General features: G+C 57.6%; 4 protein-coding genes across 7 annotated transcripts in view; 2 read left to right on the top strand and 2 right to left on the bottom strand.

Annotated features, from left to right (window-relative positions):
* The first annotated feature begins 1,130 nt into the window (after nucleotides 1-1,130).
* Nucleotides 1,131-4,344, top strand: COPS6 (COP9 signalosome subunit 6). The gene is made up of 10 exons (XM_083620156.1): nucleotides 1,131-1,270; nucleotides 1,397-1,522; nucleotides 1,826-1,957; nucleotides 2,381-2,469; nucleotides 2,617-2,679; nucleotides 2,788-2,835; nucleotides 3,104-3,218; nucleotides 3,411-3,503; nucleotides 3,620-3,720; nucleotides 4,167-4,344. Exons 1-10 carry the CDS (start codon nucleotides 1,192-1,194, stop codon nucleotides 4,305-4,307), a joined length of 987 nt encoding a protein of 328 aa, XP_083476282.1. The 5' UTR covers nucleotides 1,131-1,191; the 3' UTR covers nucleotides 4,308-4,344.
* A 215-nt stretch (nucleotides 4,345-4,559) lies between these two features.
* Nucleotides 4,560-11,729, bottom strand: MCM7 (minichromosome maintenance complex component 7). 2 transcript variants are annotated; one of them, XM_083620154.1, is made up of 15 exons: nucleotides 11,568-11,729; nucleotides 11,411-11,487; nucleotides 11,119-11,283; nucleotides 10,895-11,019; nucleotides 10,481-10,661; nucleotides 10,235-10,372; nucleotides 9,000-9,149; nucleotides 8,801-8,915; nucleotides 7,984-8,115; nucleotides 7,725-7,808; nucleotides 6,643-7,036; nucleotides 6,464-6,547; nucleotides 6,167-6,335; nucleotides 5,014-5,123; nucleotides 4,560-4,910 (listed from the first exon to the last, which is right to left on the bottom strand). In XM_083620154.1, the coding sequence occupies exons 1-15, from the start codon at nucleotides 11,608-11,610 to the stop codon at nucleotides 4,703-4,705; spliced, it is 2,175 nt and encodes a 724-aa protein (XP_083476280.1). In that variant the 5' UTR covers nucleotides 11,611-11,729; the 3' UTR covers nucleotides 4,560-4,702. The 2 variants fall into 2 exon arrangements, with proteins under 2 accessions (XP_083476280.1, XP_083476279.1); XM_083620153.1 differs by having other exon boundaries at nucleotides 10,895-11,022; nucleotides 11,568-11,724.
* Nucleotides 11,730-11,819: 90 nt separating this feature from the next.
* Nucleotides 11,820-18,156, top strand: AP4M1 (adaptor related protein complex 4 subunit mu 1). Of its 3 annotated transcripts, none has more exons than XM_083618847.1 (15): nucleotides 11,820-12,034; nucleotides 12,186-12,271; nucleotides 12,361-12,470; nucleotides 12,564-12,660; nucleotides 13,231-13,341; nucleotides 14,179-14,259; nucleotides 14,972-15,034; nucleotides 15,138-15,204; nucleotides 15,790-15,843; nucleotides 15,917-16,023; nucleotides 16,103-16,194; nucleotides 16,307-16,351; nucleotides 16,450-16,500; nucleotides 16,611-16,728; nucleotides 16,860-18,156. In XM_083618847.1, the coding sequence occupies exons 1-15, from the start codon at nucleotides 11,938-11,940 to the stop codon at nucleotides 17,058-17,060; spliced, it is 1,380 nt and encodes a 459-aa protein (XP_083474973.1). In that variant the 5' UTR covers nucleotides 11,820-11,937; the 3' UTR covers nucleotides 17,061-18,156. The 3 variants fall into 3 exon arrangements, with proteins under 3 accessions (XP_083474973.1, XP_083474971.1, XP_083474972.1); XM_083618845.1 differs by having other exon boundaries at nucleotides 11,829-12,034; nucleotides 14,029-14,259; XM_083618846.1 differs by having other exon boundaries at nucleotides 11,852-12,034; nucleotides 12,364-12,470.
* The window catches only part of STAG3 (STAG3 cohesin complex component), a 31,112-nt gene continuing 26,258 nt past the window's right edge, over nucleotides 17,134-21,987 (bottom strand). The window contains exons 23-32 of the mRNA XM_083618370.1: nucleotides 21,365-21,527; nucleotides 21,136-21,269; nucleotides 19,686-19,787; nucleotides 19,466-19,611; nucleotides 18,991-19,119; nucleotides 18,710-18,891; nucleotides 18,461-18,617; nucleotides 18,286-18,378; nucleotides 17,796-17,871; nucleotides 17,134-17,445 (exon numbers count right to left, since the gene is read on the bottom strand). Of these exons, the coding sequence (XP_083474496.1) occupies nucleotides 17,437-17,445; nucleotides 17,796-17,871; nucleotides 18,286-18,378; nucleotides 18,461-18,617; nucleotides 18,710-18,891; nucleotides 18,991-19,119; nucleotides 19,466-19,611; nucleotides 19,686-19,787; nucleotides 21,136-21,269; nucleotides 21,365-21,527 (1,191 nt within the window). The 3' untranslated portion in view covers nucleotides 17,134-17,436. The remainder of the gene's footprint in view (nucleotides 17,446-17,795; nucleotides 17,872-18,285; nucleotides 18,379-18,460; nucleotides 18,618-18,709; nucleotides 18,892-18,990; nucleotides 19,120-19,465; nucleotides 19,612-19,685; nucleotides 19,788-21,135; nucleotides 21,270-21,364; nucleotides 21,528-21,987) is intronic.

Genomic DNA, 21,987 nt, shown 5'->3' with positions numbered 1-21,987 from the left:
CAGTTTGCAGGAATATTTGTTCGCTTTGTGCACATACCTAAGTGCGTGTCTGGGTACAGAGAGCGAGAGCGAGAAAAGAAAGCAGCGGAGAGGAAATGAAATCGAAAAGTACCGTACTGAACCTAACACTGAAGCTTAAATGCCTGCTTAAAAGCCAAGATTTTGTAGTTGTTAGAATGCCGGACTAGGTTTTGCCTGGCACCTACAGGACTGCAGCTTTAGAAACATCCATAGAAACACAGAGCACAAGTTAGACTCATAGAATTGTCGAGTTGGAAGGGACCCCAAGGGTCATCTAGTCCACCCCCTGCAATGCAAGAATATCTACTAAAGCATTCACCAGAGAATGGCCATCTGTTTAAAAGCCTCCAAGGAAGGAGAGTTCACCACCTCTCGAGGGAGACCGTTCCACTGTCAGAACGGTCTTATAACAGTTCTTATTGTCAGAAAGCTCTTCCTGATGTTGAGTCTGAATCTCTTTCTTATAACTTTCTTATAACTAGCAGGCATGGGTTCGAGTCCTGCCCTCCAGAGCAGCAGAAAATAAGCTTCTCCATCTTCCCTGCCCTTGAGGTATTTGAAGATGGCTCGCATATCTCCTCTCAGTTTCCTCTTTTCCAGACTAAACATCCCCAGCTCCTTCAACTATTCCTCATAAGGCTTGGTTTCCGAGACCTTTGATCATCTTCTGCACACCTTCTGGCTTGTCAATATCCTTAATATCTTAAACTGTGGCGTCCAGAGCTGGACACGGAATTTCAGATGTGGAATTATTACGGGGGGGGGGGGGGACCACGCGCAGCTGCAGCTCCAGCCCGGCGGCCCCCACCCCGCTGCCCGTGGGACTCCAGAAAAACGATCCCGGGCGGGGGGGGCATAAGGGTCTTTCTAGGCGGACAACAAATGAAAATCTCCGCGGTGCTGGGACGGCAGCTGCTCCGCCTGCGCCACCCGCAGCAAGGGCAGCCGGGGCCCGCCCTGCCTCCTCTCCTGTAAAGGTCCTCCCTCTCCCCCCTCGCAGCTGCGCAGTCGCCTTCTCCGCCGAGCCGCTTTGAGAAGAGCCCGGAAGTTCCACCTCGGGATCCCTCTACCTTCTTCGTATCTCTTTGGCCTCACTCCCGACGCTCATGCGCCCTTCGTCCGTCGGGGAGATTGCTCTACGGAGAGCGCGACGGGACATACGCGGCCAAGATGGCGGCTGCTCCCAGCGGCGGCGGTTCTTGCCCAGCCGGGAGCAGCAACGGGGCCGGCATGGAGGTGGACGCGGCGGGTAAGCCCGGGAGGAGGCGGCGGGCGGGCGGGCGGGCGGGGGCCTGCCTGGGGCGGCGGGCAAGAGCGGCGGCGGCGGCGCCCTCGGGGCCTCCCTCCGTCCTCACGACTCCCTCGGTCTCCGCAGCGGCGCCGGCGGTGATGGCGTCGGGCGTGACGGGGAGCGTGTCGGTGGCGCTGCACCCGCTCGTCATCCTCAACATCAGCGACCACTGGATCCGGATGCGCTCGCAGGAGGGGCGCCCCGTCCAAGGTGAGCGGGGGGTGGGGGAGGGGAGCTGCACCCGGGGGGCTTTTGCCTGCGAGCCGGGAAGGGCGGCCTCCCGCGGGACCCCGGAGCGAAGGGACCGAGCCCGGCGGCCGGGGCGGGGGGGGGGGCGCGCGAATGCATCTTCTGCAACCTCAGGCCGCCCGCCTTGCCAAGGCTTCCGGGAAGGGAGCGCAGAGAGCACCCCCCCCCAATCTCTGGCAAAACTCGCGTCGTCCTGGAGCACAAGCCGCCCTCGCTGGGGCTGCTGGGAGGAGCCGCCCTGAACCCCCCCTCTGCCTCCCGCAGTAATCGGGGCCCTGATCGGCCGCCAGGAGGGGCGCAACATCGAGGTGATGAACTCCTTCGAGCTGCTCTCGCACACGGTGGGGGAGAACGTGGTCATCGACAAGGAGTATTACTATACCAAGGAGGAACAGTGTGAGTCGGAAATTGGGCCTGCCAGGAGGACGAGGGGGGCTGGCGGGGGCAACTCGCAGGACAGGCATGAGCCAAAGAGGGTCTCTCAGAGCAGCCTGGCTGGTAGCAGGGGGCTGAGGGGCCCACAGAGCCCAGCACTCTTTCTGCACAGTGGTAAACCAGAGGCACCGCCCCCCCCAGGAGCTGGCAATCAGGACCCCAGTGCAGTTGCACTCCTCCCCCTCCCCCTCCCTGAGGTGATTCCTGGCAAATGGTACTCAGAAGAATTCTGCCTCCAATAGTAAAGGTAATACAGATCCGTTGTCATATTCACAAGCAATAGTCTTATCCTCCATAACTTAGTTTAATGCCTTCTTGCAGCCATCGTAGTTGACCAGTGTCGCTATATGTTGTGATAGCTGTTTTTCTTCCGCTGTCCTGCAGTTAAACAAGTCTTCAAAGATTTGGAGTTCCTAGGCTGGTACACAACAGGCGGCCCCCCAGACCAGTCTGACATCCATGTCCATAAGCAGGTGAGCCTTGCCCCCCACCCCCTTTGCTGCCTGCTGGCTGTGGGATGGGTGGGCACAGGCCTCTGAGCAGCCCTCCGGTTTCAGATTGCCAAGGGACAGAGGCCCGGACTTCTGCCGCTCCTGATAGCACCTTCATTTTTTCCTCAGGTGTGTGAGATCATCGAGAGCCCCCTCTTCCTCAAGCTGAACCCCATGACAAAACACACGGATGTGAGTACCTGCTCCCTTCCATGACTGAAACCTCAGACAGCTGCACCAAGGGACGTCTGAGTGAGCTGCTGTGCACTCTCTCTCTCTCTCTCTCTCTCTCTCTCTCAGCTGCCTGTCAGTGTCTTCGAGTCAGTGATTGACATCATCAATGGAGAGGTAATACCCACCACTCTTGCGCCATCTCACTCTTTTTAGAAAGGCATGTATTGCAAGGACTTGGGTAGAAGCGGGCCATCTTTCCTGTATGGGAGGAGAGATCCCCAGTGCAGGAGTCACAGCTAAAGGATCCCTCGTCATCCAACCTCTGCTTAAAAATCTCCAAGGAAGGAGAGCCAGCCACCTTTGGAGGGAGCCCCGCTTGCTGCCTGTGCAGGGGGAGAGGCCTATCTGCGGCCTTATTGTCTCTTTCCCCCTTTCTATCAAGGCTACAATGCTGTTTGCTGAACTGATGTACACTCTGGCCACAGAGGAGGCCGAGCGCATTGGGGTTGATCATGTGGCACGGATGACAGCGACGGGCAGCGGCGAGAACTCCACAGGCAAGGGGGGGCAATGGGCAGTGGGGCTGTTAGCCAGTTAGTGCTAACTTTGGGCTGGAGCTGCAAGGTCTCCCATGAGAGAGGATGGTGGAAGCTGTTCCTGGCCTACTTCATGCCTCAGGGGAGAGGTGTTAGGGCTATTTTCAGGCGGCTTCCCCCTGACTCTTCCCCCTCCCCCACTTGTCACTGTAGTGGCCGAGCATCTCATTGCCCAGCACAGTGCCATAAAGATGCTTCACAGCCGTGTCAAGCTCATCTTGGAGTATGTTAAAGCCTCGGAAGCAGGTGAGGGCTGTGGGTGAAGCAACAGTGTCCACCTTTGTCTCTGTTCCTCTTTCCCGCAGGTGGGAAGCACCTCAGCCTCCTCTCTAACCTGTTGCTTCTTTTCCCACCCTCGCCAGGGGAGGTGCCCTTCAACCACGAGATCTTGCGCGAGGCCTATGCTCTTTGCCACTGCCTGCCTGTGCTGAGCACTGACAAGTTCAAAACAGATTTCTATGATGTGAGTGTCCTGGCAAGGAAAACGTGTCTGCTTCTTGTCAAGTGTGGGAAGACATGTCAAACTGGAGCGGGGGAGAGGAATCCCTTGTTAATGGGGGGTAGGGATGGAGCAGGAATGTTGTCATTTGGTTCTACTTCCCTGGCTAAAGTGCTTCCCTCTGGCCTGGGGGGTTCCTGCATCTCACAGAGACCTCCACAAAAGGAAAAGGTTGGAAATGCACCTGCCAACTTGAGCTTTTCTGGCATTGCAAGGGGTTGGACTAGATGATCCTCAGTGTCTCTTCCAATGCTAAGGTTATGGCAAAGCTTGCAACAGCCTGATCTGAGGGCAGCTGGAGAAGAGCTCTGGTGCATGGGAAGGTGGGAGGAAGAAGTGCTTCCAGGAGCTGTGCAGGGCACAGGTTGTCCCCTCTGTGATCAGCCGGCCTCCTTTTGTCTCCCTCTCAGCAATGCAATGACGTGGGCCTCATGACATACCTTGGCACCATCACCAAGACCTGCAACACCATGAACCAGTTTGTGAACAAGTTTAACATTCTATATGACCGCCAGGGCATTGGCCGGCGAATGCGGGGGCTCTTCTTTTGAGATGTTGGCTCTTTCTAATAAAGCAGTTTTGACGGCAGACACTTTGCGTGTGGTTCATGTCTTTGGCCGCTTTGGGGTGGTAGTGTGTGTAGGAGGTCTTACAACACCCCCTTGCTTCTCCTCCTCAGTGGACATTGCAACCTTGAGTGGGCTGCCCATCCCGCCCCCCACCCCCAGGCAGAAAGAGCCCTGGAAGCAGAGAGCTGGTAGGAGTCAGCATTCAGCCATTGGCATTATTTAGATCACAAGATATACAAATTAATTGCTTTATTGGGGGAAAATGCCAGTCTTAATGAAAGTGATAGCAGGAGACACCCTGCAAGCAGTCCCCCAGCCCAGGTCCAAGCCAAGGTGGGAGAGAGCAGGCACCAAGACCTCCTGCAGGCTAGCAGGGCTCAGACAAAAGTGAGGCGGGTCTTTTTCTGGTTCACCTGCCAGACATTGAGCTCCTCATACTCAGAGAGTGCAGCCTGGAACTGGGCAGGAGTGAAGCCCTTGGAGACGCAGCGCTGCTCAGCTGCTGCTAGGTGCACAGAGCGAGGTCCCCCAGCCGGAACCAATTCCCTGATGGCTGCAAAGATCAGTTCAGAGGGGCGCTGAGTCCTGCAGTAGAAGGGGGGGAGGGGGGAGGGGGGAGGTCAATCCAGTAGCCCAAGAGAAGTCTGATGCCCCCACTCCACAGCATGAGGTTATGACAATACAATACCTGCTTGTCTGCCCCTTGTCTGCCAGAAGGGAGTCTTTGGACATCTCCATGAGGCGCATGGCTTCATTCACATCCTCCTTCTCAACCAAGTCCACACGCCGCAGACGAGCCTAAAGAGGAGCCCTACGATGTCAGCTGGCTCACCCATGGTCCCTCTACCACCACACAGAAGAAACAGTCCCTTCCTGCTCCAAACCACCAAACGATGCCCTCCAAGGTCCTGCCGCTGCATTGAAACCCTTTCAGTGCAGGCCCCAGAATTGCAGGGGTCAACCCTAAGCGGGCTTCTTAGGATTAAAAAAAGAAAAATAGGAAAGCAAAGTATTCTAAAAAGATGTTTGGCCCACTGCAATTTCTGCTGCATCCACACAAATTTCTAGAAGTGAGAAGGTGGAACAGGTGACCTAGGATGGATTAACCTGTTTACCTCTGAAGTATTGGCCAGAGGACAGCATGGAGACTACAACTACAGTTGCTGGGAGGAAACTAGATATGACAGAACTACAATTAATTATTTTATTTTGGGGTGGGGGGAGGGGAGAGCTGAACATTGGAAGAATTAGAGCAGACAGATGCAGTGCTGGTGGCCTCTGGCTCAGATGGTTTTAGAAGAGGATGAGACAACCAGGGGGGAGCAAAAGGCTACTGGCAGCCACTAGCTGCAATGGCTATATTCCACCTCCACCATCAGAGCTGGGTAGCAGCTGTTGACAACTGTGAGTGGGGAGAACTGCTGCCCTGAGGCTCTGATGGGCTTCCCAGAAAAGGCAGCCAGCTGGGCTCCCAGACGTGGGGCTACGGTGGCTCCTTCTGGCTTGGTCAGCTGCTGCAGGACTCTTGGAACGCTCTGTCCCAAGAGACTAGGGCCCTGCGGGACTTGACATCTTTCTGCAGGGCCTGCAAGACAGAGCTGTTCCACCAGGCCTTTGGCCAGGGCACAGCCTGACCCCCTCCTTTGGCAATCCTCACAGAACTCTAGCCCAATGGTTGCCATTAATCTGATTTGAATTGATTTTATAATGAAATGATTTTAGAATGTTGTATCATTTTAATGTTGTTAGCCGATCTGAGCCCGGCTTCGGCTGGGAAGGGCTAGATATAAATAAAATTTTATTATTATTTATTATTATTATTGTTGTTGCGCTCTACTCACCAGGGCAGTGGCCAGGCGCAGGATCCCCAGCAAGGTGCGGGCCGAGGTGTAGGTGGTGTCCTTGTTGGACAAGGCCTCCTTCCGCATCTCCACATAAGCGGCCGTGATGTAGTCTGCCAGAGCCTCAGGCACCGCTGGCTGCTTCTGCTTGCACATGGCAATGTACCGCCTGGCAGGAGACGCAAGGAGACGAGCCCTGACTCAAGGCCTCCGCTGCATGGGAGCCGCCCTCCCTGCACCATGCGCCAATGCCCAGCCACTGTATGGCCCTGGGGCTGGAAAGCCCTTCCCCCTCACCTCATGAGGCCCATGTCAAGCTCCTGGAACTGGCAGGGGGGCTGGCGGTTGTGCTGGTGCACGTAGGTGATGTGCTGGGCAAGACTGTGAAAAACAGGCAACCATTTAGAAAAAGCAGCAAAACCCGGGGGGGGGGAGGAGAAGGGCCTCATCTGCAGCGCCTGGTGGCCCCTGCTCACCGGAGGTCGTTGTCACGGTCCGGCCGGTCCTGGATGAGCCACAGCAAGTCGAAGCGGGAGAGGAGGGCAGCCGGGAGCTGGATGTTCTGCTCCAGGCTGCGCTTGGGGTTGTAGCGGCCATAGGTGGGGTTGGCAGCCGCCAGGATGGCGCAGCGGGCGTTCAGCGTGGTCAGGATGCCAGCCTTGGCAATGGAGAGGGTCTGCTGCTCCATCACCTCATGGATGGCCGTCCGGTCTGCTTCCAGCATCTTGTCAAACTCGTCGATGCAGCAGACGCCTTGGTCAGCCAGCACCAGCGCGCCCCCCTCCAGGGTCAGCTCCCCCGTCAGTGGGTCACGCAGCACAGCAGCTGTCAGCCCTACCCCAGAGGAGCCGCGCCCCGTGGTGTACTGGCCTGGAGAACGGGACGGAAGTTGGGCCCATCACTAAAGCAGCTCTCCTCCGCCCTCACCCAACGCTCCTGGGCTCAGGAGCTAAGCTTCAAGGACTGGGTGACACAAAATAAGGCCCCCGGCTGCACAAAAAATCCATGGGCCTCATAAGCCTCGGCCCTCCCCCAAAACCTGGGCAAAAGGGGTGTCTTGTCCAACTGACAAAACGAAATCAGTATCATGGCGAGATGCACCTCAGAGGCGAGGCCTTTCTAGAGGCAAGAGGACCACCACAGAGAAAGCCTTGTGCACTCTCCCCCAACACACACACATGGCAGGAAGCTGAAAGCAAGGAGCCCAGGGGGTGGAAGTGGCCTCTGAGACCAGGGGCTGCTCTGGTGTGCCTTCAGGGCCTAAGCAGCATTACCTTTCCATAGACACCTGCCCATCTGGCTGAGAGCTGTGGGAAGGAAGACCCTGGGCAGACCCCTCTGCCCACCCCCCTGCAGCTTCTTCTGAAGCGGAGACCTCAGGTTCCCTGCTCCCCCCACCGTGGCAGCCTGTGGGTCTCCTTAGCGGGAGTCAACTAAGCAGCTGCAACATCAGCCAGACAGGTGCTGCTCAGGGACAGAGCATCTGCCTTGCAGGAAGAAGGTCCCAGGCTCAGTCCCATGCAGTATCCCAGTCAGTGGACCCTGAAGTGGTACTCACTGCGTGGCGCCAGGCGCGTGATGTATGACAGCAGCTGGGACTTGGCCACACCAGGGTCCCCCATGAGGCAGATGTTGATGTTCCCTACAAGGTCCGGGAGTGGGAAGAAGAGGGCACATTATCCAGGGGTGCCTCTGGCCTCTGAAGAAAACATTGCCCCACCCTTGAGAGCAAAGGCAGCATTTTGCAGAAAAGGCCCCAGAGCAGAGGGAGAAAGGAGGCGCAGGGGAGCAGCTGCTTGCAGCCATGGGGGCCTTACCCCGAATCTTCATGCCCCGGGGGTTCTGGTCCACGCCCCCCACCAGCAGGAGGAGGAGGGCCTTTTTGACATCCTCATGGCCATAGATCTCGGGGGCGATGGAGGCCGCCAGCTTGTCATAGAAATCCTCCTCTGCAAGGGAATCAGCAGAAGGGAGATGTGAGTGAGGGGCAGGGGCCCCTGCCCTGCACCTTCCAGGCACCCAACCAGACCACACCAGCCCCTTGGGCAATTCAGGATCCTGGGGGCAGGAAGGGGCTGGGAGGCACTGCGTGGGATGGTGACGGACAGGTGCCCCACCCGCTGCACAAGGGAGTTTGCCAGTAATCTTGCTTGAGGGACAGAAGCACATCCCTGACAGAAGCCAGCCGACCTCCAGAGAGGCAGCTGAGAGGAGGAGATGCCTACAGGAGGGGCCAGCAAGCCAAGACTGGCTTCACTTCGGCCAGGAACAAGGAGGCAGCACTTTGGGCGAGATCTCTGCCATGACCCCAAAGTTCTCTTCCTGGACAGCCATTGCCCAAGGGCCATGCAGAAACTTCCCCGTTCAATCCCTGCCAACAGCATCGCCAGGTAGGGCTGGGAAAGACTCTCTGCCTTATACCCTGGGTCTAACTCAGTATAAGGCAGCTGCTTTCTCTGTTTTGCTGCCAGCTCTGAGGCACCTCTTCTGAGAAGGGATTTTGCCCAAAGCATCTTGGAACCAGACTATACAAGGCAGGCCAGAGCACCACTTCCACACCACAACCAGCTTCCTGGAAGCCCTTTTCAAGCCCCATGGGGCCAGAGGGGCAGGGAGGATGAAGCCGCCCCTCACCTGTGATCTGGCGCAGCTCCTCCTCCGTGAGGCCCCCTCCACTCAGCTCCTCCTGCTCGCTCTTGCTCATGCAGACGATGTGGTGGGCCTCCAGGTATGTGTCAGACAGAAGGCCCTACAATGCAGCAAGACATGTGCTCAGTCCAGAGCCCCAGCACCACCCCCAGACCCCTCCCAGCTTGACCTACTGCTCTCCCACCTGCAGGACCTGCCGGAATCCCGTCTGCCGCACAGGGAGGAAGATGCCAGTAATGCTGACGTGGTCCCCTGGCTGCACAAGGCGCGTATTCTCCCCTTGCACGCTGACGCTGATGGAACGCGGTAAGTTCCCCACCGGCACCTGGTCGCTCTAAGAGGGAAGGAGGGAGGGGGAGGTGAGAGCAGGGCCCCCTCCTCGCCCTTCCAGTGCACCCAGACCCTCTGCCCCGGCACCAGACAAGCCATCTGCAATGCAGGGATCATACATAAAGAATCCCTGGCCGTCCAACCTCTGTTGAAAAACATTCAATGAAGAGAGCCCATCACATTCCTTGGAGGTTTCTGAACATCCAATCACCCACCCACCTGCCCTAGCCCAGAACAGCACTGCCTACTCTGACCCCAGCACCTGCCCAAGACCTCCCCACCTGGAGGTGCTTGTAGAGGCAGCAGCTGCACAGCCACCACACTGGCCCCTGCAGGATCTAGCCCACTGTCAAGCCTGCTCTGCGGCAGAGATGGCAGGAAAGCAGCTCCTCCCTTGCTTGCGTCTTGTTAAGCAAATTGCTTTGGGGTGCTTGATGTTTCCAGTGTAGCATCCAGTCTTGGGTTATGTCTGAATGTCACTTGCTGTGCCCCAAGGATGTGGACATGGAGTGGCTCAGCCTCCACAAGTGGTGAGTGCCTCCTTGAGGGAAGGGACAGGCCCACCTGCTGTGAAGGAGGCAGCCAATCACAGGGCTGCTCCAAAAGACGCCCTTCCTTGGAGCCCAAGGACTAGAACCACTTTGGGCCAGTTGACAGGTGCACATTGACTGGGAAATGTGCAGAATTCCTTCCTTATAGCTAGATTATGTATACACTCTCCAGGGGGTCCAGTGAATGTGCACAATGACCAGTTCTGCATGTTAACCACCCAACTAACATTGCCTTTTACTCTTTTATCGTAAGCCACTCTAAAATACTTTGGGAATTGAGGAGGAAGACAGAAACACGAAGTAAAATTGTGCCTTTCCCAGTCATACTAACCCAACAACCTTTGCTTTGAGATGCTGGGGACCTTTTGCCTGTGAAACATGCTCTCTGCAACCACTGGCCCACGCTGCTTCCACTGGTGGCTGAGCAGCTAGATATTGGCTCTCCACCCCACCCCTGGAACGCCGTGGGTGGTTAGTGGGGAAATGGCTACAGCAGCAGAGGGGCCCATTGTTTTGACAGAAACACACAGAGGCTCACATGTTCCTGGATCTTCAGCTCCTGATACTTGATGAACTTGGAGCCACGGCTCTGCAGGTAAAGTCGGCCACCAGCTTGGTTGGTCTGGCACTCCCGGCTGGGGCACATCAGCAGAGGGGTGAAGTTGGGGGCCTGTATCTGGGAGGAGGCAAGAGGAGAAAGAAGGGGGGTCAGGTGCAAGGAGCCTTGGCTGGGGTATCACCCCCTTGTGCATTTCCCTTTCCCACTGGAAGGCTGTCTCCTCACCGGCTGATAGGTCTCTGCACCACACTGGTCACAGCTGTAGGTGGCTACCACCATGCGAGGCTTCACCTCAGAGACGCGGGTGACAATGCCCCGGACGGCCACAAGCTTCCCAATGGCATCAGCCTTCACCTCCCGGATCACCTGGGCCTTGGTGCTCGATGGCGCCTTGAAGTACAGCTCACTATGAAACGGGGCAGAGGGAGACAAAGTGAGACCACGGTGGGCCATGAGGCCTTGCAGCAACATCTGGAGGTAGATGGAGGTGGGGAAAAGGACACCCCCATCCTCTGCCCTCCTCAGCTTCCATTTCTACCGGAAGAAGAGAAACTCAGCAAATGCCCCCTCTGCTTGCAGGGGCGGCTGCAGAGGCAGCAGGATTCCCGGCCAGGCCTGGCAAAAGGGGGCGGCACTCACAAGCGGCGCATGAGCTCTGGCGGGAACTGGTTCTGGGGGTCGTGGGGCTGGCCGGGCTCCCGCCCGCGCCCCTCCAGCAGCAGCCGGTGCTCGATGTAGACGTCCAGCGCATCCTTGTGGGCGACCTGCTGGGCGAGAGGAGAGAGGCAAGGCGGCGCTCACCAGGGGAACTCCCCGCGGCAGGAAGGCCGCAGCCTGGCGAAGGGAGCGGGGCCGAGGCTCACCTCCCGCTGCCGGTACCGGGGCAGCAGCTCCGCGACGGCATCGGCGAAGACCTTCTCGTAGCGCTTCGCGTTCTCGCACACCGAGTCCACCAGCGCCGGGTCCTCCTCGGCCACGTCGTCCAGATCCACGCGCAGCGCCACCTGATCCCGCTGCGCCACCCGCCGCTGCCGGGAAGAAGCCAGGGAGGGAAGGGCGTGAGCGCGGCGGCGGAGGGGCGAGGAGGGGCCCCCGCCCCGCACTCTGCACACGCTCCGCCGCCCGCCCGCCCGCCCGCCTCGCGCGCCGCCTCACCAGCTGCTCCACGTAAGGGAACTCCTTCCCCGCCTCGCTCTGCCGGTAGAAGCCCTCCAGGAACGCCGAAGCCCTCGCTGCGGAGAGAGAGACACGGTCAGCTCGGCTCCGCCCGCCCGCGCCCTCCCGCCCGCCCGCCCGCCGCCCCTGCGCTCACCGGCCTCCTCCGCGTAGTCGCAACCTCCGCCTTTTCCCGCCATCTTGGCCGCTTCGCCTCCTTCTCCTTTTTCCCGCCACGGAACTGAGTGACGCGGGAAGTGGCGCCAACTCCGCCTATGGCCGCCCTCCTCACCTCCTCCCGGTCAGGAAGCCCAATCCCCGCACGGGAAGGAACGCCCGCCTCCCCCCTCCATATCACCCAATCAGTCCCCACGTTCAGAAGTCCCGCCCACCGACTTTCCCCTTCCTCTCCTTCTTTACGGCAAGCTGTCACTTGAGCGGAGGTCCCGGATGTAGGGGGCGGGCGAGAAAGGGATCTGTATGCCCCGCCCGGATCCGGAAGCTCTTTCCCCCGGGCTCTCCGGGGCATGTGCAGAGTGCCCGGCTCGCCCCCCCCCCCCGCGACGATGCTTCCTCAGGTCTTCGTGCTCTCCGCCAAGGGCGACCGCCTCCTCTACAAGGACTGTATCCTCCGCGCTCCGGCCAGGCAGGGAAGCAGCGCCCGGCAGCTTCGGGGGGGGGGGAGGGGAGGGCCGAGGGGCCCCCGGGCGCAGGGGCGGGCTCTGATTCGGGAGCTCTGATCCCCCCCCCCTTTTTCCTTGACCCCCCCCCTCAGTCCGCGGCGACGGCGACTCCGAGCTGGTCGACGCCTTTTGCCAGAAGATCGCCGCGCTGCCGGGGGACCAGGCGCCCGTTTTCATGGTAGAGAAGCGGTCGGGTGGGGGCTGTGTCGTGCAAGGGGAAGCGGGTCGCCGCTGACTGACACCCCTCTCCTCCTTCATTCCCTCCAGCAGGCGCGCCAGGGACTCCACTTCGCGCACGTGCGCCACGCCGGGCTGTACTTCGTGGTGACGGTGCTGCCCAACGCCTCTCCTTTCGCAGCTGTCGAGTTCCTCAACCGGTGAGGCTGCAGCCTGCGGTGCACGAGGTTGGGCAGGGCGGGGCGCTGTGGGACCCCCCCCCCGTTGACACCTGTACTCCCTCCTGCCTCCAGGCTGGTGACTCTCCTGCGGGACTATTGCGGCTCTCTGAGTGAGAAGACGGTCAGCCTCAACTTTGCGCTCATCTATGAGCTCCTGGATGAGCTCCTGGTAGGTGGGGTGGGGGTGCACCAGGCCCCTTTTGACAGCAAGCCAGCCGCCTCATGCAAAGAAATGGCACCTGCCAGGAAGGCCAACCAGTGCAAAAAGCTCCAATATCAAACAAGGCCATGACAAATTCATAGCAGAGTTTCCACACAGAACACAGGATGAAATCCACCACGTAAGCGGAAGAAGACACCAGAGGTGCCAACAGGCTCACACCCAGCTTCAAGGATCAAAATGTGTGGCACCTCATCAGGACAGTTGGGTAGGGGGGGCACCATGGTCCCAAGCCAGAATAGGACCATTGCAGAAGGGTCCATTCATGCAAACCATTTTGAAAGGGCGGAGCCTGGCATTGGATCTGGTTCTGTCTGAAGTTGGGGTGAGGAGGCTACCACTTGAACCCCCCCCCCATGGCCATTAATGGCTTTTCATCTTTAGTGATTTCTTTTGATCAAATCTGTGCATGGCTAGTAATCCTGCTGCATAGATGCTTCCAGGTGTTTTCTCGCTTGGGGCACAAAGGGGAAGGGAAGGAGGGAACTGGTTGCACCCACAACTCTCCCCTCCCCTCAGGATTATGGCTACATCCAGACAACAGCGCCCGACGTGCTGAAGAACTTCATCCAGATGGAGCCTGTGCTCAGCCAGCCCTTCAGTCTTCTTGACCTCAGTACGGTGGGCCTGGTGAGTGGGGCTGGTAGTGCGAGACCCAGAAATGGGCTCCATGGGAGTGAATGGCAACCTGGCGTTGAGGTCACCTAATGCCTTTTAGCTTCTAAAGACCTGCTCCTCATGAGAAGCCCCAGCTGCTAGATGAGGGAGACTTGCTTGCACAGCACAAGGCTGTGTATGTGGCCATGTGCTTCTGTCCAGTTGTCAGGATCCCTTGGGCTGGATTTGTCATGCTTGGCCTGAAAATGCTAAGAAACGGCTCCGCTCTGGGTGCCTCTCTGCCGCTGCAGCCAAAGCCGCCTCCTGCTAGATGGGCAAAGTGAGGCTGCAAGGAAAAAGCAGGAAAGAGAGGGTGGTGGGTTCAGTGTTGAAGCAAAGCCTATGCATAACACCTCTTCTAACACATTGGGTATGCCAGTCCCACTGCTAATTTCTCAAGCAGTATTGTCTACACTGACTGCCAGTGATAATCTAGAATTTGGCACAGGGGCTTCTCCCAGCCACTGTCAAAATGGCTGACAGTGGTTGAAGGAGCCAAGGATCCAGCCCACTGGCTGAAAAATGGTCCCAACCCCAATAAACAACGGGCATTGCGTAAGCGCTCTGGGTAAAGTATACTGGTGACCTCTGTTTTCAAGTATTTATTATGTTACAGTAATGTTGGGGAGCCATTGCTCTTTTCCTCTTTGTGTTCTGTAGCATCTTATTATGTGGATGTTGTGGCATTCTCCAAGATCTCACACACCAGCAATAAGCTGCTTTGCTGTTCACAGAGTTGAGGACTCTTTCAGCTTCACAGGACTCAGATTAACATCCGTTTCCAATAATTATTATTTCTTGTGGATCCAGTTTGGAGCAGATACACAGCAAAGCAAAGTGGCTCCCAGTTGCGCAGCTGCCCGTCCTGTCCTGTCCCTGCGGGGGGAACAGGTAAGATGCCCCGTATCTTGAGTCACTCAGCAAAAGCTCCCCAAAGGTGCTGGCAGGGCTGGAGTTGTGCTGACTGCCAACAAACATTTATGCTGCAACAAATGCCTGTCTCCCACCTGTAATCTGAAACCACCACTGTCATAATGCCATGGTATCAGCCTACGATTCTATGGCATTAACACACCCAACACACCAAGTTCAGTTCTGGTTGTTGCACTTAGAATCCTAGAACTGTAGTTTGAATGTACCCCACGATCATCTAGGTCAACCTCCTGCAAGATAAATATTGCAGAGCTGGGAAACATTAGGAAAAGATCAACCAAAATTATCAAGCAGGTGGAGCGACTCCCCCATGAGGAAAGTTGCTGTGTTTGGGGCTTGGTAGCTCAGAAAAAAAGGCAGAAGTGCAGAGAAAGGGGCTAAGAGGTTTTCTTGCTCTGGTGGTATCAGAACCCAAATGGCTCCCAGAAACTGGTGGAAGATTCATTCAGGCAAGCAGGGCACCTTCACCCGGCCAGAACCCTCCCCTGGCCCCCAACACAGAGAGCATGAGAGGGGGACTTGCTGTCACGCTTTGCCTGCCTGTGGGCTTCGGAGAAGCATTTGCCTGGTCACTGTGGGAACAGAATTGCAAAACTGTAGGGTTGGAAGGGATCCCCAAGGGCCCTACAATGCAAGAGCCCCAGCAGAGCTGTCCTGTCTCTTCCTCCAGAGTTCGCGGCCAGAGGTCTTCCTGGACGTAGTGGAGCGTCTCACAGTCATCATTGCAGCCAACGTAAGTCAAAAGCAGCACCAGAGATTCCCTCTTGCACAGCCCTTCCCTGAACCCACAGCACTGCCCAGGTGGAGGCCCTGAGCCCTGTGCCTCTTCCCTCCAGGGAACCCCCATGAAGACTGACATCCAAGGAGAAATCCGCCTCAAGAGTTTCTTTCCTGGCTGCTCCGGTGAGTAAATGCCCTCACAGACATGTCCTGACCAGGGAGGGCAACCGCCAATTCGGATAGCTTCTGCTTGCGCCTCCCTTTCTCTGCCCATCATAAAGTAAAGTGCCTGGCTGGTTTTCAGAGGACAAGCCAGGACATCCTGCTTTTCTGGACACCACTTGCAGGGGCAGGTTTGTCCCAGGGGGCACTGGAGGCTCCTGCAAAGGATGGTGCAAAGTGACCAAGGAATCCATGCCATGTTTGGGGGGGGGGGTTGTGCCTAGAAATAGGGAGTTCTGCTGCAGGGAGATGTGACCATGGCCCTACTGTGAAGGTTCATTTCTTGCAGGGAATGGGGGTTCCTCCCGCCCACTTTCCCACTAGGCAGGGCTTGTGCAAGTTAAGTGTACCCACTGCCCCATCACCTTTGGCAGGGCGACCTCAGTTGCAAATAAGCTGAAGGATAAAAACACAGCAGCCGTGAGGAAGAGAAGCGGCTACTGCTTTTAGACACGAGGTAGCGAGGGCTCTCCTCCTCCCTGGGGGGAAATGCCCCTTGAGGAACCAGGAGAGCTCATGGAGGCTGTGCCCTTTTCTTCCCTGCAGAGATGCGGGTTGGCCTCACTGAAGAGTTCTGTGTGGGCAAGACTGAGCTGCGAGGTGAGTGTGCCCCCTGCCCGCCACAGAACCTCAGGACCTGCCCCCGCTAAAGCCTCTCTTGCTTTGCCCCTAGGCTATGGCACCGCAGTGCGCGTGGACGAGTGCTCCTTCCACAGCTCCGTCAAGCTGGACGAATTTGAGCGCAGCCGCATCCTCCGCGTGAACCCCAGCCAAGGAGAGGTAAAGGCAAGTGGGCGGGGGGCTGGCCCATGGGGATTGGGAGAAGCCCACCTGCTGAGCCCTGCCCTTCTTTGAGCAGCTGACTCTGATGCAGTACCAGCTGGCGGACGACACCCCTGCGGCCTTGCCCTTCCAGCTTTTTCCCACCATCAACCACGACCCCAGCGGCCGGTGAGTGGGGCCTGGCTGCCACCTCAAGCAGCCCTCAAAGTGCCCTGGGCAAGGGAGGAGAAGGGGGCGGCCCCCAGCCCTGCCTCACCCTGCACCTTTTCCGCCCCTGCAGAGTGCAGATCTACCTCAAGCTTCGCTGTGACTTGTCACCAAAAAGGTAGAGTCCTTCCCTGTAGTTCAAGGGGGGGGGCAAACTAGGAAGGGGGCACCCACTTCACCCTGCTCTGCCCCACTTACGGATCCCATCTCTTTCAGCCACGCAGTGAACATCCACCTCCACCTGCCTGTGCCTAAGGCCACTCTAAGGTAAGGTGAGGGGGGGCGGCTGCTGCAAGGCCACTTCCAACATGGCAGGTGTTCTTGTGCCCCTGCTTGGTGCTCCCCTCCCCCTCTCACGGCTGTTCCCCCACCCCCAGCCTCTCCCAGGAGCTGAGCAGTCCAGAGCAGTCCGCCACCTTCCAGCCCTCCACAAAGTCCATCGAGTGGGTCATTCCCAGAGTCCAAGGTGGCTCCCAGCTCTCAGCCCTTTTCAAGGTAAGGGGTTAACTGATGGCCCCAGCAGTTGGTGCAGCAATGGAGGGAAGCCCCACAATGGTGGCCCTCCAGCTGCTGCTCCATCTCTGCTGCCACACTCACCCGCCCCATCATGTGTGTCTGTTTTGCAGCTGGAGGTGCCAGGGCTGAGCCGGGCGCGGCTGCTGGAGCTGGGCCCCGCCAACCTCTCCTTTGAGGTGCCAGCACACACGTCTTCTGGTCTGCAGATCCGCTTCCTGCGCTTTGTGGGGCCGCAGCCAAGCCTCCCTCACCGCTGGGTGCGCTACGTGACCCACAGCGATTCCTACGTCATCCGCCTCAGCGCAGGGTAGCTGCATTAGGGCCCAAACGTGCAACATCCCTCGCCGGCCCCCATCAAAGCAGCCTCTTTGCAGGCACCAGAAGTTTTCCAAAAACAGTTTTATTTCTCAGCCAACAGCTCCACAAAACCCAATCAAAAAGGAACAGCAGAACAGAAATAGCAGAATGGAAAGTGTCCCACAAGTGAGAGGAACTGAGGCAAAACCTCAAATGCTACACAACAAAAACTGTCCCTGAGAAATGAGGGCAAGGAGAGCCCCCCAAGGCACCAAAACAAGATCGTCGATTAGACAAACAGCACTGTCAACAAGCAACTGAAGCCTCCAACCCCAGGAGGGGCAGCGCAGCATAGAGCCCCCTGAGAAACTGCGAGGGGGGGAGCCCACCTCAGGAATCCTGCAGGAAGAGGGAAGGCAGGTGTTAAGGGGAGCCATCTTGCTCTGCCCCACTCATCTCTCCTTTAAGAAGCCATTAGGTAAGATCCTGCAGGCAAGGAGAGGCCTCAGCTCTGACTCCTGCGGACAAAAGCCAGGTGGGCCAGCTGCCCATTCACTGCCTGCTGCACAAAGTGGAGTCACTCCAGCAAAGCCAAACGCAGCCCTTCCTCCCGCCCACAAGAGGGAAACCAGAAAGTAGCTGAGGGGGTGCAAGGAGGAGCAGGTGCTGCAGGTCAGGCTGGCTGGGGCTCTCAGGGGACCTGGGGGCAGGCAGCTCTCCCCCCCCCATTGCCAGGGGCTTCTTTTCACCTTGTCAAAGGCGACCTCCTCCTCACTGGTCTCTGGCTCTTCCACCACCGCCTCTCCCACTTCCATCAGGGTCAGCCTGTGAGGCAAAAACAGAGGCATGTCTTGGCACAGCAAAGGGACGTTTGCTGCCTGGCCATGTTGGGGGGATTAAAGCTTATTCTGGGGGTGGGAGAGGCAGTCTGGATGACTCCAACCTGGTGCCTGCCCTGTCTCTGCCTTTCCACAGCTGCCCTGCAAAGACCGTCTGGTCACAGGAATCTCTCCCTGGATGCACAGACGCCAAGCATCTTGGCTTTATTGTAATAATGACTATTCATATTAATGAATATAACCACAAACCCATAAAACAGCGTATACAAAATCTTGTATCACTTGTTCTTCTCTCCTGGAAAACATTACTTCCACTTATTTAAAATGGCAGAGGCCTCGTGGTGAAACCCTACTGCCCAATCTCCAGCTTGCAGCAACTCAAGGGCCCAGACAAACTTACCGCCCCAGCTGCCAGCCTAGGCTGCCACGGTTCTTGGGCTGTGGCTGGCTGCGAGAGGCTTTGTGGCCCTGCTGTGGCCCCTGCGGTGGTTGGCTGAAAAGGCAGAAGAGAAGCAAGTCAAGCCTCCTGCAGGGAGGGTGCTAGCGAGCCCTAGCCCATCCACAGCCCAGCTCACCTCTGCACAAATTCCGACTCAGAGCCAGAGTCCTCCTGGCCCAGCAGCTGGGCAGCCAAGTGGCCTTTTTTCCGCAAGGTGGTGGATGTCAGCAAGGGGCTCTGTAGGCGGCTTCCAGAAGTGGAGGAGAAACTGGCATCGCTATGCCCAAGGGACTCTGCCAAGGCAGGAGAAACATGACCATTTCCACTTCCAAGTCTGCAGCAGTGCAACCACCACCACCCTGCCCCCCTCCATTCCGCCTCCCACCATCCAGGTGCCGCCTCTTGGCAGGTGGTCCAGGCTTCTGCTGAGCAGGTACATCTGGTGAGGGGGCTGCCTCCTCCTGGGGGCTCAGGGAGCGCTGATAGACCAGGAGCGAGGCCCAGAGGTGCTCCTCTCCACGTCGGAAGGACAGGTGCGCCTGGCTGATCTTCTTGAGATAGGACAGCCTGCCAGAGGGAGGAGCTGCATTAGGCTTAACAGCAGAGAATGGAGTCGAGGGGCACAGGGGCCTCCCAGCCTCCCCTCTTCCCTCGCAAGTCACTCACAGCAAGGCTTTGTCGGGAGGCACCAGCCGCGGAGAAAACTCGCTCAGCAGCTCCAAGAAGGGCAGGTGGACAAGGTCCAGCCTGGAGTCGGAGGCCACCGGCTCCTGGAAGGCAAACTTTATCCCATCCCTACGGCAAATGAAAGTGCAGCAGGGATGCCTCCTGGGCCTGGGGAGCCAGCCTCTTGGCTTGCCCTTCCCACACCCAGGAACTGGGCAAGGCTGTGCTTCAGGGCAGAAGCAGCCACTTTGCGCCCAGGTCCATTGGAGGCAGAACCCTGGAAAGCCACTGCCATTTGTTGCAGAGAGCACTGAGCCCCTGGACCAGCCATCTCTGGCTTCCCAAGGCCCACCCTTCCACCTGCTCAGCTGGCTTCCTGTCAGGCATTGGCTGCTCTTGGACCAGATCCTGCCCTCCCTCTACTTCCCACACCCTGCAAGACAGGAAGAGAAGGCCTTGGCAGCAGCATCCTCACTTATGCAGAGTGACAAGGGCGGAGCGGTTCTGCAGCTGGTGCAGCCCAAAGAGCAGAGAGAAGCGCCGTGCCAAATCCCGGATCTCCAGGAAGGCGGCAGAGTGGACGCCTACAGGTCCCTGTTCCAGAAGCAGCTGAGTCAGCAACTAGGAGGAAGAGCAAGGGAGCGTCACCCAAGGCCTCTCCCCAACCTCTTGGCTCAAGGTCCTTCCCCCATTACCTGCTGCAGAGTGAGGAGCAGCGTGTGAGCCCATTCGGTCCGGTCAATCTGGCGGGTCTCATTCAGTGTCGCCTTGATGATGTCCCCGTAGTCACTGTAGGCCTGGTGGGGGCAGAACACTAAAGTCACTCCATTCCCAAGGCATAGGCTTAAGCCATAGAGAAGCACACAGAAAGTTCTATTCCCCATTATGGGATGGGTAAGGAAGGGCAATAGTCCTAGCAGGCAGCACTCCTTGGCTAGGGTCCAACTGGAAATGGGCTTCCAAACATCCTCTTGTGCCCAAGAGCCATGACTTGTGCATTTCAAGTTTTGCTTCTGTGAACAATACACTGGCTGGCTATTTTGGTTAACTGCAAAGTCAGGCAGCTGGACAGCAGCTGGCAACCCGCTGGAGACACCTCAGGCCCGGCAAGCACAGCATTCATGGGCCATTGAGATGAGTCTGACTGGGCTCTGAAGGCTGCAAAGGGGCTGGGCTGTAGCACAGGCAGAGGGAACCTTTCCCAGCCATGTGCCTATCCCTCAATCCCCTGACATCACATTGTCAGGTGACCAAAAATATTTCTTTTCTTGCAGACATGCAAAGAGGTTTGTGCCAATCAGGATGGTGAATTTCTGCTCAGATTGTACTGGGGAGCTTCCCTGGGAATGTGCTGCTCTAGAGTAAGAGACAACTGCTTTGCTGGAGTAAGTGCATTGCAGAGATGAATGGACAGGCAGGCAGGCACATGTAGGCCATGGTAGGCATGGTTGATAGTTGAGCAGCTAAGCAGGACTATCTGTGTTGGTGCTATTTGCCAAGCTAAAAGTGCTTCACATGGGACATGCTAGGATGCCAGAAAGACCGGGTCAAAGACAGCTATTATTACAGTCCTCTGTGACCATCACATGGAACAGAGAATCCCAGGGTTTGTCCCCAGGTGGATGCTGCACAAAGGTAGCCAGAATTGAACCCCTGCCAACAGAACACCCCTAGCCAGGCCCGACCAGCCTGGTGAGTAGTGGTGAGACTTTGGGTGAGGTAACAGGGTCTTTTAAGTCTGCTGCTGCCTGATCATCCATGAGTTCAGTGCGCTTCTGGCTACGTGCCTAATGCTTTGCACTTGGACCGAGCCTGTGATCTTTTGAACTATAACACATATTCCCTATCCTCAGGGAATGAATCCCTTGGGAGCCTGGGAGGAAGAAGGTCCCCATCCTCTACCACCAGGCAGCTGCTGCGCATTACAGCTCCAGGTAATGCCGAAAGCAACAGTCCCCCCCCCCCCACCGCAGCCCACCAGAGCTGCACATGGAGGACCAGATGTGGTGGGTCTCTTGGAGCCTTGTTGGGGAAGGAACAGCTAATCTGGCACCCAACCAGCTGTCCAGCAACATCGCTGAGCAAGAGGAAGGGGACCCATGTCAGAGCCAAGAGCCTGGGCACATCCGCCCGCCCCCCACCAACCTTGGAGTAATGCTTGAAGATGTCTGAGGCAGCACTCAGCTCCAGGACTCCGTAGATAATGAGCTTGCAGAATCCGGCCAGCAGCTTGCGGCGCTGGTGCAGTTCCTCAATCTGGAGCATCTCATCCTGGCTGCCTGAGGCCAACAAGAGGGAGAGTGGGGGGGGCCTGCTCTGCCCAGGGACCCCCTGCCCTCCTGCAGCCAGTGGCACCATGGGCCCAGCCCAGTACCTTCGACCTGGTCGTGGTTGAAGACGTGGTCCACAAGGAAGCCAGCCAGCTGCGACTGCAAAGCAACATCTGGCTCGTACACCAGCTCCTGGAGCAGGCGGTGGCCCCCATACGGCAGTTGAGGGCCGAAAATCACGAGCAGGTCAGTCAGCACCACAAAGGCCTGGCAGGGAAACCAGAGAGTGAAAGTGAGGGGGCAGGAAGGGACATCGCAGGATTCAGGAGCAAGTCCTAGAAAATGGGGGAGGGGGCAGGAAAAGGGCAGCAAGCAGGAATACACTGCCTCTTTTCTGTACCCCCCCCCCGGAATCAACGGCAGGCAAAGGGGAGGAGTAGCCTCTTCCTTGTCCCAGCAGCAACAGGCAAGGAAGCTCCCACCCACTGCATTGCAGTTGTGGCTGGGGCAAGAAATCAGTGCCTCCCCTCCTCCATGACCCCTGAGGCTGCTGCCTCCCAACCCCCCAAACACCATTGCACACAGACACTCAAATCAGCTGCACAAGGCCAAGACATGCAACAAATGAAACCATGAGTCACTCCTCCAGCTGCTTCCTTCTTGTAGTTTCCTGCCCTTTAGCAGGTTTCTGGAGCACCACCTCCGTCTCCTGCGCATCAATGAAGTT

Source organism: Podarcis filfolensis (assembly GCF_964270895.1).
Source record: "Podarcis filfolensis genome assembly, chromosome: 6".
Lineage (NCBI taxonomy): Eukaryota > Metazoa > Chordata > Lepidosauria > Squamata > Lacertidae > Podarcis > Podarcis filfolensis.
The sequence above is the reverse complement of the archived record's forward strand: the minus strand, read 5'-3'. Positions and strand labels throughout refer to the sequence as shown.

Bases quoted from the DNA above. Each gene is read 5' to 3' on its own strand.
- COPS6 (XM_083620156.1), top strand. From the start codon at position 1,192: ATGGCGGCTGCTCCCAGCGGCGGCGGTTCTTGCCCAGCCGGGAGCAGC. The intron at 1,271-1,396 runs GTAAGCCCGGGA...CGGTCTCCGCAG, and splicing joins CATGGAGGTGGACGCGGCGG to CGGCGCCGGCGGTGATGGCG. The intron at 2,836-3,103 runs GTAATACCCACC...CTTTCTATCAAG, and splicing joins TTGACATCATCAATGGAGAG to GCTACAATGCTGTTTGCTGA.
- MCM7 (XM_083620153.1), bottom strand. From the start codon at position 11,610: ATGGCGGGAAAAGGCGGAGGTTGCGACTACGCGGAGGAGGCCG. The intron at 11,488-11,567 runs GTGAGCGCAGGG...CTCTCTCCGCAG, and splicing joins CGACTACGCGGAGGAGGCCG to CGAGGGCTTCGGCGTTCCTG. The intron at 8,116-8,800 runs GTGAGGGGCGGC...ATTCCCTTGCAG, and splicing joins GGAGCTGCGCCAGATCACAG to AGGAGGATTTCTATGACAAG.
- AP4M1 (XM_083618845.1), top strand. From the start codon at position 11,938: ATGTGCAGAGTGCCCGGCTCGCCCCCCCCCCCCGCGACGATGCTTCCT. The intron at 15,035-15,137 runs GTAAGTCAAAAG...TCTTCCCTCCAG, and splicing joins CAGTCATCATTGCAGCCAAC to GGAACCCCCATGAAGACTGA. The intron at 16,195-16,306 runs GTGAGTGGGGCC...CCGCCCCTGCAG, and splicing joins AACCACGACCCCAGCGGCCG to AGTGCAGATCTACCTCAAGC.